This window comes from Amphiura filiformis, chromosome 6, assembly GCF_039555335.1.
Source record: "Amphiura filiformis chromosome 6, Afil_fr2py, whole genome shotgun sequence".
Taxonomy (NCBI): domain Eukaryota; kingdom Metazoa; phylum Echinodermata; class Ophiuroidea; order Amphilepidida; family Amphiuridae; genus Amphiura; species Amphiura filiformis.
Window position 1 is genome coordinate 11,481,563 of NC_092633.1, and position 14,830 is coordinate 11,496,392.

The following is a 14,830-nucleotide window of genomic DNA, read 5'->3' on the forward strand; positions in this document are numbered from 1 at the left end:
AAAATTAAAATGTTACCATTGTTAACAAAGAGGGAGCTAAAAAGAGCCAGCTTATTAGAGACAGAGAGGGAGAGCTGCATGCATAGAGAGAACTAGAGCATGAGTCTCGCCTATGTCTACAGGAACTACCGTAGTGTACTCATCGTCTAGACATTCATTAGTATTGGGTATTGTAGGATACAAGGAAGATTGTATATGGGTGTAAAATAATTTTAATGAGGAAATACAGGAGAGAATCTCTAGTGTTCATTTTGTTGTTGCACTTATGAGTGATCATCAGCAGTTTCAGTAATAGGAACTGTTCTTATTTCTTACCCATAAAAATTCAAAAATCTGTACAGTTCAATTAAATCTGTACATTTGGCAGATATGAGACAGAACAGGCATGCAGAAAGCCAGATATACTGATCCAAAGGAACAAATACAATTACCTTGTGAATCCCTGGCTTCAATTTCATACCAAGTCTAAGAAACATCAATCTGAGAACTGTCAAACAATAAAAAGAATGAATACAGGTGTAAATCAAATGAGAAATTTTGTTACTGGATCATTGTGTGGTGATCATATGGCTTTCAAAACTCATGTAGCACAAATTGCAGAGCTATGAGAACATTAAATCAAGCACTCATCAAAGTCATGACATATGTCTTGCATAATGATGAAATTAGCAAATCAGTTTGAAGTTTGAGTGATCAGAACAATAGAAAACAAGTTCAGGTGCTTTTGCTAACATTTGGCATGAAGGATGTTAAAGGTGGCCGGCTTAGGGAGCGATCGTTTTTTAGGACGGAGGGAACGGGCATTTTGAGGGGGGAACCCAATTTTTTTTGGATCTTGAGGGGGGAACGCAAAATTTATTGTTGAACCAGGAGGGGGGATTGTGAAGTTTTAAATGGAGAAATTCGGGAAAACAAGGGGGGAATACGAACATTTTGAGTGGACGCGAGGGGGGGAACACAAATTTTTTTGTCAATATTTTTTACAAAATGCCCATTCCCCCTGCTGTAAATTTTAACTACCTTTTTTTTTTTTTTTTTTTTTTGTTCGGGTTGTGACTACCCTGGATAACCCAAGAAAGCCTCTATTGAAGCTTATTTCCATTGGGGTCCATTTGAACACCGGGACGGGTTGGGAACAGTCAGGGGTTAACACCCTACTCTTTTCGAAACTGACTGCGAGATACATGTACAGGTATGGCTCTCTGCACACGGGACCGGGCGGCTTAACGTCCCCTCCGAAGGACGGAGTACTTTCATGATTCATTTACCCAATTCTAAATGAACCATGGGGGAGAGCTGAAGTCTAAACTTAATCTACAGATGTTGCCAATTAATTTCAGACTTTTTTTTTTTTCCAAGTCAATATCCCAGCAAATCGCCACCGCCGGGAATCGAACCCGGGACCTCATGCACCAAAGGCAAGTACCCTAACCATTGCGCCACGCTCTCCCTTTTTTAATCTGCAGGTTGAGAGGGCATCATAAATATTTTTGAATATGAAGAAATATGATTTTTTTGTGTGTGTCAGAGAGACCCACTGTAAATTCTCATTCCAATTTGCAGCAAAAAAGGGATTTTTTTTTTTTTTTTTTTTTGTTTTGTAAAAAAAAACCAAAAAAAACAACCAACAACACATTTCAAATTTGACTTTTTTGACCTGCTACAGGAAACAAACATGTTTTCTTTTGCCTTACACTTCAAAAAGATGGGTTCTAACTATAATACCATACACTGTTTGACACAACTACTGTCGACCTCTTACCTTTCAATGCAGCAGCACACAGATCACTATTAGCATATATATTAACTATGGGGTGTACTGAGACGTCATGACCTGCTGACCTTTGACCCTTCTGCTTGGATTTCTTTCCTCTTTTGTTAGACCCCGAGCTGATAATACTCTCACCAATCCCAGTTGATAACTGTTTTAACCAAAAAAGGAGAAATTATATTTAGATTGATTGTCATGGTAGGTGAAATAGAGATGGATTTCACATTTTTGTTTGACGAAGAGGCATTTCTTGAGTAAGTGGTTAATATTATTTCAAGTTAACATGCTATTCAAGATAGAGAGCTTCACTTCCAGAAAATTAATGGCAAAAGATGGCCACAGATTTAAAATATATGAATCAGGAAGACCAGATGACAGATTGGCTTCCACAGAGGGAGTACTTTTCATGATAATGTTGACCTATGGCATTTGAGCACTCCTGTCATTTTTGAATCCGAAGTTACGAATGATTAAAGCCATAATGTAACATTTCCGTCCAATTTTAATTTTGTTATTTTTTACCAAAAATGATGAAATAATATTGGTAATGACTGTTAAGAAGGTTTCTGTCCATTTTAAGCCGAAATAATGAGGTAAAATGAAAGATAGCCCACTTGCTATCTTGGCTGCTTAAGGGATCTAAAATGAGCGTTTATTGCATTTCGACAGTATTTTTTTGTGGCACATGAGAGCACCTCAGACCTATCGAATTGTATTCTGAATACTGAAGCATGTCTTTCTGATATCAAATAATTTTCATTTTTGAAAATCACAATATAATACAAATTTTATGACAAATTATAAAAATTTGATATTTTTCGAATTTTTGATATATAACAGTCCTCGAAGTAAATTATATAAATCTAATGATATATTCTTAAAGCGTATGTAGCAGGGAAGAAAAGCCGACGGTCAATTGAAACTTTTGACCTTTCATATTGAAGATTTTTTTCCCAAAAAGACCTATTTTTTTTTTGGTGTTTTGGGAAAAAAATCCATATCTTCAATCTGAAAAGGTCAAAATTTTCAATTGATCGTCGGGTTTTCAACCCACCTACATACACTTTAAGTATAAATCATCAGATTTATAAAGTTTACTTCAAGTACTGTTAAATATGACAAATATCAATTTTAATGATTTGCCATAAAATGTGTATTAAATTGCAATTTCAAAAATTCAAAATTATTTGATATCAGAATGACATTCTTCGTATTCAGAATGCAATTCGATATGTCTAATGTGCTCTAATGTCCCAAAATAAATACTGTCCAAACGTTCATACCCCAGCCCTTAACAAGCCTTATGGGGGGATTCAATGTTGTAATTACGACATTAATTCAAAATTGTTCTGTTGTTCTATCTGTTGTCCTATAAACACAACAAATTTGGCCGATTCCAATTAGGTGCAAGTTGGCTCATGTGTGTAAACATTACAAAACATGTCTAAAAATCAGATTTGAAAAACAATTTCATTTTAAAAGATCATGCATTATGGGCTTTAACTGATCAGCTAAAGCATTAAACATTCCAGTTGAAATCCATAGACCCCCTATTGAAGATGTGAACTTAATCTCCCACATAGGGGTGTAGATTTCAAATGGAGTCACCCATTCAGGTAACCCCATTTGAAATTCACACTCCCTATGTGGAAGATTACAGGCATTGAGTTTTGAGGCGTGCGAGTGCGATTCGCACGCGCCGCACGCCTGAAAATACGTCCAGGGGTGCGATTGATCGCACGCCTAAATTTTGGTTAATCAAATGTTTAAAACTGTCAAAAATTTGAGCTAAAAAGTCACGAAAATGATCGTCTCGAAGTGGCAAAATATCTTCGTTCGTCCGATGAAAAATATTGAGAAAATTTATTCATGAGTAAATGACATCATCCATCTCGACCGATTCCGGCATTTTCCGTTATGTTTCGTAGGTTATTAACCAATGAATTGTAGTTCAGAACTTGCCGAAGGGCGCCGAAGATACGCGAGTTCACCGGAACTGAAAAATAAATTATAATATTAATTACTATTTCTACCGGTCAATTGATGTTTGGGAAATCCCGGAAGCGATTGTGCAATGCATTAACAATGCACGGAAAGATATTTTGTAAACAAGCACCAAGTGCACTCTATTTAGCCGCCTGATCGCACGTGGAATTTTTCTGATTTTGCATTGACGATCATCTTTTCGAGGTCGCAGGGAACGAAAACATTTTTCTTTTGATTAGTTTTTGGTGTTTTATTATTTTACAAAGATGCGAGCGCTGTGAAACTGAAGACATTTAAAGATTAGAATCTGGAGCATATTTATGGTTATAAGAAAAAAAATAAGGATGGTATCGAAATGGTCGAAACTATATGGTGCAATACTTGTCGAAAGTATTTGAATCGCATCGTAGCTGATCCAACAATAAAAGGCCTTGCGGTAAAGGAGGTGCAAAAATATGCTGAGGGAACAGATAGCATAACCAAATTCACTGCAAAACGGCACCTACAGTCTCTTGTAAGAATTTTGAAACCCGAATTAATTTACTTTATTGTAACAGTGTCATTCTGAAAATAAATTAATCACAATTCAATCATGCAATACTGTACACTGAATAACATGATCATGTCCTCCATCATGCATGATGATCAGTGATGATGATGATTGATTAAAATAAATTATATTAAATTGGCATATGATACTTGATGCTGATTTCAATTGAATTCAGAGTCCTTGAATTGATGTCACAATAAGTGCCTCCCTCATATGTATGAGTATTATCGCTTTCGCGTACAGACAAGCTGTACTTATTTTTTACTCTGGAACCTAGAGTAGATGAGTGTATTTTGAAGTACAGTCAACATGACCGGATGATCCCTGCTCTTTTGAATAGCCTGTGACGTTCTTTAACGTGCACACTACATTAATGTGAGAAAATATGCATGTACATTTATCCCCATTGAATCCTGAAATGTTGTTGTTTTTCCCTCTCAGGCACATAAAGTGGGTGTGAATATTGAAAAGCTTGACACAGAGACTGCCGGTCATGACGAAGAGTCAGGAGAGCCCCAGAGAAGGCAGCCGAGAATTGGCGATGTAGTTCATAAGAATGCCAGGGATGCCTACCTCAAACTGCTGAGAACAGCTTATAACTTAGCAACATCTGGACAGCCACTGTCAACCTTTAAAACTCTTGTCAAATGTCAGAAGGAGAATGGCGTAAGACTAATAGATGGCACAGACAGTTCTCACAATGCACGTGAATTTGTTTCTGAAATAGCAGAGGCTATTCGGGAAAAATTAGCAGTCATATTGTGTAATGCCACTGCTTTCTCTCTTCTAACTGACGGGTCGCAGGCTAGGAAGACCGGTGCTGAAAAGGAACTGGTAATGGTGAGAACAGTGAAGAGTGGGCTGGCTGTGTACTATGCAATAGCTTTACAGGACATTGATTTAGTGCGGGCGATGCAACCGCTAATAACCTAAAAGCATCCATCGATGCAGCTTTGACACACAAACTGAAGATTCCAGGAGAGAGGTGATGAAATAATAAGTTTGTGCATACATATTACATATTAATAATAAAAATATGAATCGCAGCAAATAATGATCTGATTCTGTGTAAATAATTAATTTAATAAAAAAATATGATTTCATTTCTACACACTGAAAATAACTCAAATGTAAAACACTGTTCAACTTCTTCATGGCGTGTATAATGGACCAGAGGACTCGTAGTTACTTGAATGAATAAAGCTGGAGTAGATTGTGAATCACCGTTTATAGAACTTTCAACTAATCGTAAAATAAAATGAAAAAAATTGATAATAGTTTTTTTATTTTTGTAGCTGCTTGACTTGAATCATCTAATAAATTCTAATATCTTTGTATATTGTTGATTATTGTCCACAGATACATCAATGTTGTGGTTGGAGCTACAGCGGACGGCGCCTCCGTCAACTTCGGACCGTACAGTGGCCTATTGACTCAGTTTCTTGTGACGATCCATTGTGTAAACCACGAGTTGAGTTAGGACTGAAAGACTCTCTTATGAAAGTACCAGCTTTCAAAAAAGTAAACGACTTGATGGTGTCATTGTACTATAGTTTTAAGAGGTCTGGGAAGCTCCGTAGGGAATTCAAAGATTGTGCTAAAGTGAGCCATGTCAATGTTTACACTATGCCAAAAGTACACGGGACAAGGTTCATAAATCACCACAGAAATGGTGTGAATGTTTTGCTCAATAATTGGGTCAGTCTCATACACTGCTTTGAGAATGGGGTAGCCAACAGGGCTTTCCGGGCAATTAAGCCAAAGTTACAGGGCTACATCAAAAACATGAAGAGTGTGTCATTTTTTCAGTCGGTGGTCTTATATAGAGACATATTGGAGACTGTGTCTCCAATAAGTCTCACATTCCAACATGGAGAAATAGCTGTGTTCGATATTGATTTTGAAGTGCAAAAACTGCAAAACAAACTTGATGACCTGTTGGATGATTATTGTACAGAAGAGAATCCTACATGTAATTGTGAAAGCAATCCCGATTACAAATCGTTTGATTACAAACTAACCCTAGATGAAGGTGTTCTGAAGGTGAAGCTCCCCCGAAACTGCAGAAAGAAGAAAGAAAACCGAGAGTATCGCACACTATCTGTTAACATGACAGGTCCGGGGGCGCTTCGCAGTCAGTCTCAGCAGAGTAGTACAAACAGTATCATTAGGAAATGTGTTCCAATAATCAAGAAGTCCCTAGATGAGAGGTTCAAATCCTTCAAGGCACCATTATTTGATGACATGCAGTGGATAGATCCCGCAAACTGGGGGGACAATGATATTAACCACATAATGTCATTGGCCAACCACTTTGATCAGCCATTGAAGTTTAGTGGATTTCTTAATGAGAGGAAAACAATTGAAAGGGAACTGAGGGATTTGAAGTTGATGATTGGGAAGTACTATAGTCAACTGAAAACAAAACCCAAAGCCATGTGGGAAAGAATTCTTACATACAAAAGGGAAGAATTTCCCAACATTAGTATGATGGTAGAACTGATCATGTGTCTGGGCCCAAGCAATGCGTTTGTCGAGGCGGGATTTAGCATTCTTACCAGTATGCTGTCCGACAGACGGATGAATATGAAACACTCGACAATGGAAAACTTACTGCTTATTAAGGCAAACGACACTGCTTGGAGTAAGAAGGAAAGAAATGAAATACTCAATGCGGCATTAGAAAAACACATGTCAAAAAGAAGGAAGTTGATAATGGATAAAGGTCACAGTGGCCCATCAGAAGCCAAAAAGCGCAGACTTGAAGTTGATCATGATGAGGAGAATGAGCCTGAGTATGACACACAGTCTTCATCAGATTCAGACTCTGCATCCAGTGCTGAAAGTGAAGCAGAGGAAGATTATTATGATTTTGCACTGGATGCAGAATCTGAATCAGATGAGGATCAGGATGAGGATCAGGATGAAGATCAGGATGAGAATGAGGATGAGGATCAGGATGAAGATCAGGATGAGGATCAGGATGAGGATGAAGATCAGGATGAGGATCAGGATGAGGATGAAGATCAGGATGAGGATGAGGATCAGGATGAGGATGAAGATCAGGATGAGGATCAGGATGAGGATGAAGATCAGGATAAAGATCAGGATGAGGATCAGGATGAAGATCAGGATGAGGATGAAGATCAGGATGAGGATCAGGATGAGGATCATGATCAGGATGAGGATGAAGATCAGGATGAGGATCAGGATGAGGATGAAGATCAGGATGAAGATCAGGATGAGGATCAGGATGAGGATGAAGATCAGGATGAGGATGAAGATCAGGATGAGGATCATGATCAGGATGAGGATGAAGATCAGGATCAGGATGAAGATCAGGATGAGGATGAAGATCAGGATGAGGATCAGGATGAGGATGAAGATCAGGATGAGGATGAAGATGAGGATCAGGTGCAAAAATCAGGTGATCTTGATTGATTCAGTATCAGTTGAATCGGGTAATGATACTGCACCACATGATAATACTGATGATAACTTTTAAGTAGATGAGAAGACAACTTACTTCATTGACTTGAGTTGTTTTAACCTTCCAATGGTTTGTGATGCCATTTCTAATTTCCTTGTTTAAAGTTACAAAATTGTGTCCATAAATATGCTCCAGATAACCAAATTCCAATCTTTGAATGTTTTCAGCTTCATTGTCTATTTTGACATTTGAATTTGATGGTGGAGGAACTTAGGGAGAGTTGAAAGTTCTGCACATTCTTACTTGACTAAATAACTCAGGAGGAGCATGTCAATTGGGTAGTAGTACATTCAGAACTTTTGTGACCTAGGCAGTTACTTCATTGACTTGAGTTGTATTAACATATTACCTTCCAATGGTTTGTGATGCCATTTCTAATTTCCTTGTTACAAAATTGTATCCATAAATATGCTCCAGATAACCAAATTCCAATCTTTGAATGTTGTCAGCTTCACTGTCTATTTTGACATTTGAATTTGATGGTGGAACTTAGGGAGAGTTGAAAGTTCAATTAGTTCTGCACATTCTTACTTGACACTCAGGAGGAGAATGTCAATTGGGACCGGGTAGTACATTCAGAACTATTGTGACCTAGGCTAGTACTGTAGTTATTATGTGACAGTTTGTACTAACTCAAACTACCTTAATATACAACAGAAAAAGTGTAACTGAGTACTCTCAATGTAGAAAGACAGACTGTGAGACAGAAGTGCAACTGTTGTCATATTAAAACTTTATTGAAACCAATTACAATAGTCATACAAGTGTTCAATTTTGTCAATTTGTGTCAGTGTAAATATGTAACTAGTCATTTGAGTCAGACTTTATAGTCAACTGAACTCATCATGATGAAGTAAATTTAATTAACGGTTAACATAACCCAAATGCACCAACATAATTATACAATACCCCACAGTGACAGCCTAATCTATTACCTCGGTAGTAAGGATATATATGTATTGCGAAATCATAGTAGTCATACACCAGATTGAAAAAAGCACACCTTGGTTTATTTAGGTGTGCGATTTGCAGCACACCTAAGAGCACACCTAGGGTTATCCAGGTGTGCGATTTACAGCACACCTGTTACTTTGCAAAACTCAATGCCTGAGATTAACCATATACCGTATCTATGGCGCAGCACAGCCACATCATGCTGTTAAGAGCTCTCAATTTGCACCACCATTTTACTGGGATTTACCAACCATTTTCATCATAACCCAACCAACACCATTCTGAACTGTAATTTATGACAATGAACTACATTATTATTTGATATTTTGCTGACAAAAATATTTTGCTGTCTACAAATTTTGCTGAACTAGTATGCTTTTAGGATACCATCACCCAGCCACGCACAGGCCTGTACGGTTCAATAATCCTGCCTCCGGTTCAACTCCTTGCATGCATTGTTTACATTGTTCCATTGAACTGAACTGTTTACGCATTCAGTGACTTACACATCAATGGTCCCTGTGTTTTGCATTTGACTTGTTTTCTATCCTACTCCAGCTTCTAGTTTTGTCTGTGTAAACATTGAAGAACTACATACCATGCTTGTGGCAATGAAGCTAGAAAATCAGCAAAACTTTGCTAAAATAGCAAGTCAACTTGAACAGTTTCCAAATTACTTTTCTGCACTTAAATCCTACGTCACTGATCTAACTTACAGCGTCAAGCATTTAGATGCTCTAGTAAGTGAGATTACAGATGAAACAATTCCTGGCCTGCGCAAGCAACTGCAGATGGAAATTGATGATCTAAAGAAGGCGAGGATAACTGCCGAACTGTACAGCAAAAAATCTAATATGCTGTTTCACAGAATCCCTGAAAGTCCCCTTGAAGATACTGAAGCTGTCCTTTGCACTTTTTTGACAGTACACCTGAACTATGAAATAGCTCAGACAGTAATCTTTGCCAATGTTCATAGATTGCCATCAAAGAAATCAGAAAACACTGGACCTAGTCCCATCACCGCCAAGTTTCTGGAAATGAAGATCCGTAACGATATATTGGCCAAGGCAAAGACACTGAACAGATCTCCACAGAAGTTTGGTATTAGCCCACATCTACCTGCTGAAATGCAGACAGCAAGAGCTCAACTCCTTCCAGCTCCAACTCCCGGGGTGGTCACTCTCACACAAAAGTGCTACCCACCCGCGTCCGACCATCTCTGAAATGTACCCTTAATGGCGAATTTTCACATAACCAAATTGCACCCCTTAATGGCGAAACACATGCAAAAACCATACCCTAAATGGCGTCAACTGAAAAATATCTAATTTATACCCCAAGTGGCGTAAACAGGGAAATTAGCTAATTTGATACCCAAGGTGTCTTTTTGATGTTGCAGAACTATAGATACTAAAGAAAATATGCACAAAGGTAACACGAATCAATTAAAAAGTGGTGATTTTTATCAAATTAGTGCAAACTCACTCAAACAATAATATTACTAACCCTAAACGTCTAAGGATTTGGCTGAAAAAGGACCCCTAAATGGCGATGCCTTCTGAAAAAGTACCCCTTTTTCAAAAAGACGTTGACAACGCTGTGTGATGAAAAACATACCCTTTTAGATGCTTTTCTTGGAGGCGGGTGCATAGCAATTCAAGTAGTGAGTGACCCCCCGGGCTCCAACTCCTTCAAGCAGCACACCATTCAAGATGGGAAGTGTGCCTACATCAACACCATCAAGATTGAAGTGAAACTTTACACAGACAATGAACTATTATAGACCATAAACTATTTCTCCATTCCTAGATTGAGATGAGACTCTGCATCTAAATATATGTATTGTGCAGTTATTATCATAAATGATTTTTTATGCCATCATTGTCTCATCCTTTTCAGAACTTATGTTGGACGTCGGACTCTACATGATATGACTTTGCCTATGACTTAAAATAGCAGTCTCATACATTATTTTGAACTGATTCTGGGTCTATATATTGCATTTATCTTATGTATCGTCATATCATAAACTGAATCTGAATCCTGAATTCTAATGGAACCCATGGTGTTTTGCTATCGGAAGGGAAAGAAGAAAAAAACCGAGAGAAGATGAACAAAGTAGTCACTTGGTACCCTCGGGATTCGAATCTGAATTTGTATCTGAATTCTAATGGAACCCATGGTGTTTTGCTATCAGAAGGGAAAGAAGAAAAAAACAAGAGAAGATGAACAAAGTAGTCACTTGATTCCCTCGGGATTCAAACCTTGGACACCTCATATGCCAAGCAGATGATCACCGTCCAGTAGCCACAGCGGCGATTCTGTGGGTATATATGACTTAGGCTGATTGTGTCATGACATCACATGGAATGCATACATGCGCAGTGGTTTTCCTAGAGAGTTTTAGTGCAGTTAGGGTTTAGGTCATGTCTTCCATAGGGGTGCAAGGATTTCAACTGGAATAACCTATTAAAATTAATATATGATACCTTTGTAACATCCATTTGAGGTCTAACATCTTGTAGGAGCTGATCTACAAGGGTCTCTGCAACAGACTCCAATCCGCTACTTGCTCCAACAACATCCAGCCACATCTGTAGACATTGGTAAGTACTGAGGCGGAGATTGCTAAAATGGTACAAAATTAGTGCACAAAAATAAATCACAAGGTCTCAAGGTTGATAATTAAAATCTAGACTTTTTCTCGGCGGCGATCGGTCAAGAAAATCAGACGGCTTGAGGAAGCATCCCGGATAGGATGTGAAACGTCACCAGTCAAAAATAGTAAGTCCAGTTGACTAGATTTTAATTATCAACCTTGATATTTTATGTACCTGGATGACTGAGAATAAGTATTATGACTTTCATATTTAATTTATCTGCCTTCATTTAGTATTATTTTTTCATAATCCCAGATCCCAATGGAATGGACCCACCTCCCTGCACTACTTGTGTGTAACTACATCAAGTCATACAAGTAGCTACTCTAGAGGCACCAATATACGTAGGCCCTATTCTAAAAATAGTACTTGTTTAACTTACAAGACACAAAAGTCAAGAACATAATTTTGAAAATCAAATTAGATAGAAGAAAATGATATACCGATATTTCTCCCAAAATAATTGGCAGGAAAACTTTTTTCATGGACTTCTTAAATGTAAAAACAAACATCCTGAAGTTGCTATTTAATGTGAATGGTCTCGAAAAACAATGGGCTATTCCAGTTCAAACCCATACAACCAAATGGAAGACATGACCTTAATCTTCCATACAGGGAGTGTGAATTTCAAATGGGGTTACCTGAATGAGTGATTCCATTTGAAATCTTCACTCCTTTGTGGGAGATTAATGTCATGTCTTCCATAGGGGGTATATGGATTTCAACTAGAATAGACCAATGCTTTCTCTATATCATGACATCTCACCTGTATGCTTTCTGTTTTCCTGCAGCATCTGTGTGTGTCCACGCTAAAGACTGTATAAACAGTTTGTTGATCACTTGACCATGTGGGATGAGGTGACCTCTGCAACTGTGAACATAAATCATAAAGTCTACAATTATAAACCATAAAGTCTACAATTAATAATATCCTCAAGAACGAACAGTCCTAGTGGGTTTTTTTCAGCACAAGAAGTTTATTTTTACAAGAACTGATTATGATGTGCAGTGGTAGCAGTGCAGTAGGTGTTATGGACATTTTTGTGCTGTTTTTGAGGGCAAGCTTTGGCCTAAAAATGCTTGAAAATCAAAACCATATTTGTAGTAAAATGTAGTAATACCAGCAAAAAGGGTATTTTTTGATAGAAAAATGACAAACCACCAAAACTGTTCAATTCTGTGGAATATTTTCTAAAACAAAGAGATTAAGCCACTTCATATAACTTTTACCAGGCAAAAACACAACTTGTCTAAGCCTCGTTGACATGGGGGTCTTCAGGAAAGAAAGTTTTCTATTACCAAGACCTAAATTTTGAGATGGTTTGTATGTTTGAAGGTGCAAAATTAACCATAGGGCACACTGCTTTACAGTTGAATTCAGAAATTTCAATCATCACAACAAATCGTAAACAAATCATTTTTGAGTTTGATTGACAAGTGACGTCAGACGCAAACTAGTATTCTATCTTTGGCCCAATTATAGTTAGCAAAAGTATTAAGCCCTGCCCATTGGTAAATGTTTGATGGTACATGCATACTACCGGCAAAAGGAATTATGATAAAAATTTAACCTATTCAAATTAAACTTGTATTTTTACTGTCAACAAAACTGGACCAAAATGACACATGGTCAAAGTGAAGAACATAGACTTCATGCAAAATGTAAGTGATTGATTTTACTATCTATCAACACATACCTGCATCAGGGATTCACAACCTAGTACCTGTGGGTCATAACACTGTGAGTTTGCAAGACTACCTAGGAATATGACATGGGACATAATTTTGACATGAGGTCGGGAGTTGTCAGAGAGAGGCGCCGAGCGATTTTTACCCTACGGTTACTGAGTTTTAACGCCTGGATCCAACCAAAATTACACGCCCAGGCGCCAGAGAAAATCTGTATTTTGCGCCCGGTATCAGTGCTCAGAAATGGCCCAGTAAAACTTCGTCAGGCAAGTTCATTTCCGCTCAAAATATTGGCCATTTCCAATGTATTTTCAACAAAATGCAGTGCCAGATCTTATCTTTTACCTAATATTTCACCAATTTTCCTTGATATTTGCCTTCAGGGCTCATAATTTTGGCAGTATTTTGCCTTGTTTTCAGGTTAGGTGATCACCACGATCGCTAAACATGAAGGCGACCATCTTGAATTTTAGCGACATTGTTTCTAGATATTTAAAATTTTCCTAAAATCACGAAATAAAAGGCCAAATTGAATAAAATAAATGAATTTAAAAAAAAAAAAATTCTAATAATAATAATAATAATAATAATAAAAAAAAAATAAATAAAAAAAAAAATAAAAAAAAAAAAAAAAAAAAAAAAAAAAAAAAAAAATAAAAAAAAAAAAAAAAAAAAAAAAAAAAAAAAAATAAAAAAATAAAAAAATAAATAAAATAATAAAATAAGACTCAACTGGTCTGTTCAGATATAATAACATTCATTGTATAACTTGTTATTTGTTAACTTGTGACAATAATTAATAATATAATAAGTTAAATAACAAATAACATGGATCTAAAAGTCTCAGGTGAGCATCGAAAGCTATAGAAATAACAAAAATAAGCATTTTGATACTTTAAGAAAAATGACTCTTGGCTCTTTAAAATGGCTCCTGGTTCACTAGAAAATTACAGGACCAGGAGCCGCTTTTCCAAATGTTTGGCTCCTGGTTCAGACCGACTTATTTCCAGGCCTGGTTCCAAAATATGTTGGAAGCCCCAATGCACAAAGAAAAATATTGTTATACCGTACTTTACTTTTGTAACTCCTCAAATAAGGTACCTACAGACGGTTGTGAATGTGTATTCAGAGTCACAAGGTGTAGTTTAGCTTGTAAGCAATAAATTTAAATTGGTTCCTGGGTGGTGTTTATAGGCAATAGAGGGTAGTAGTAGCTGTGTCATTGTGGAACATGTTTGTTGAGGCTCACATATGTAGTGCATTATAGGTGAAGGCTTCAGTAGTGTGTAATTTGTGCACGCAATCGCAATACGTTTTAGAATAAGGAGAGGCTTTCATGACGGTAACTTAATTTTTACTAAATAAAACAGTTTATAGTCAGTTAAATAATATTTAACTGACTAATACTGAGAATAAATGATAGGAATTCCATAATTTTGAGTAGTGGATAATGGCGAAAATTTTCCTATTGTTTATTCGCCAAATGACAAGTAATAGCACCTGGAGCTTGATACTTTAATATTTCATCAACAAACTTCTCAACACTGGCTTCCATTTGGATATCATGCTTGGAAAAATGATTGAAAGTGTGTTTGATGCAGTGGCCTGGTCATAAGCTGAACTTGCTGTTCAGTTGACAAGATGCAAAGCTGAAATACCTGAACACTGGCACAGATCTATCTGATTGTAATTCATTAAAGAGTTGCTGTTCAGAAATACTTGACCAGTCA

The 14,830-nt window shown here is 37.1% G+C and overlaps 2 protein-coding genes across 2 annotated transcripts in view; one reads left to right on the forward strand and one right to left on the reverse strand.

Moving 5' to 3' along the window:
• The window catches only part of LOC140154969 (agmatinase, mitochondrial-like), a 498,181-nt gene that overhangs the window by 406,291 nt on the left and 77,060 nt on the right, over positions 1 to 14,830 (forward strand). The window lies entirely within an intron of this gene.
• Positions 1 to 14,830, reverse strand: part of LOC140154966 (proline-, glutamic acid- and leucine-rich protein 1-like) — a 34,296-nt gene that overhangs the window by 5,202 nt on the left and 14,264 nt on the right. The window contains exons 10-13 of the mRNA XM_072177628.1: positions 12,178 to 12,282; positions 11,241 to 11,379; positions 1,763 to 1,922; positions 432 to 487 (exon numbers count right to left, since the gene is read on the reverse strand). Of these exons, the coding sequence (XP_072033729.1) occupies positions 432 to 487; positions 1,763 to 1,922; positions 11,241 to 11,379; positions 12,178 to 12,282 (460 nt within the window). The remainder of the gene's footprint in view (positions 1 to 431; positions 488 to 1,762; positions 1,923 to 11,240; positions 11,380 to 12,177; positions 12,283 to 14,830) is intronic.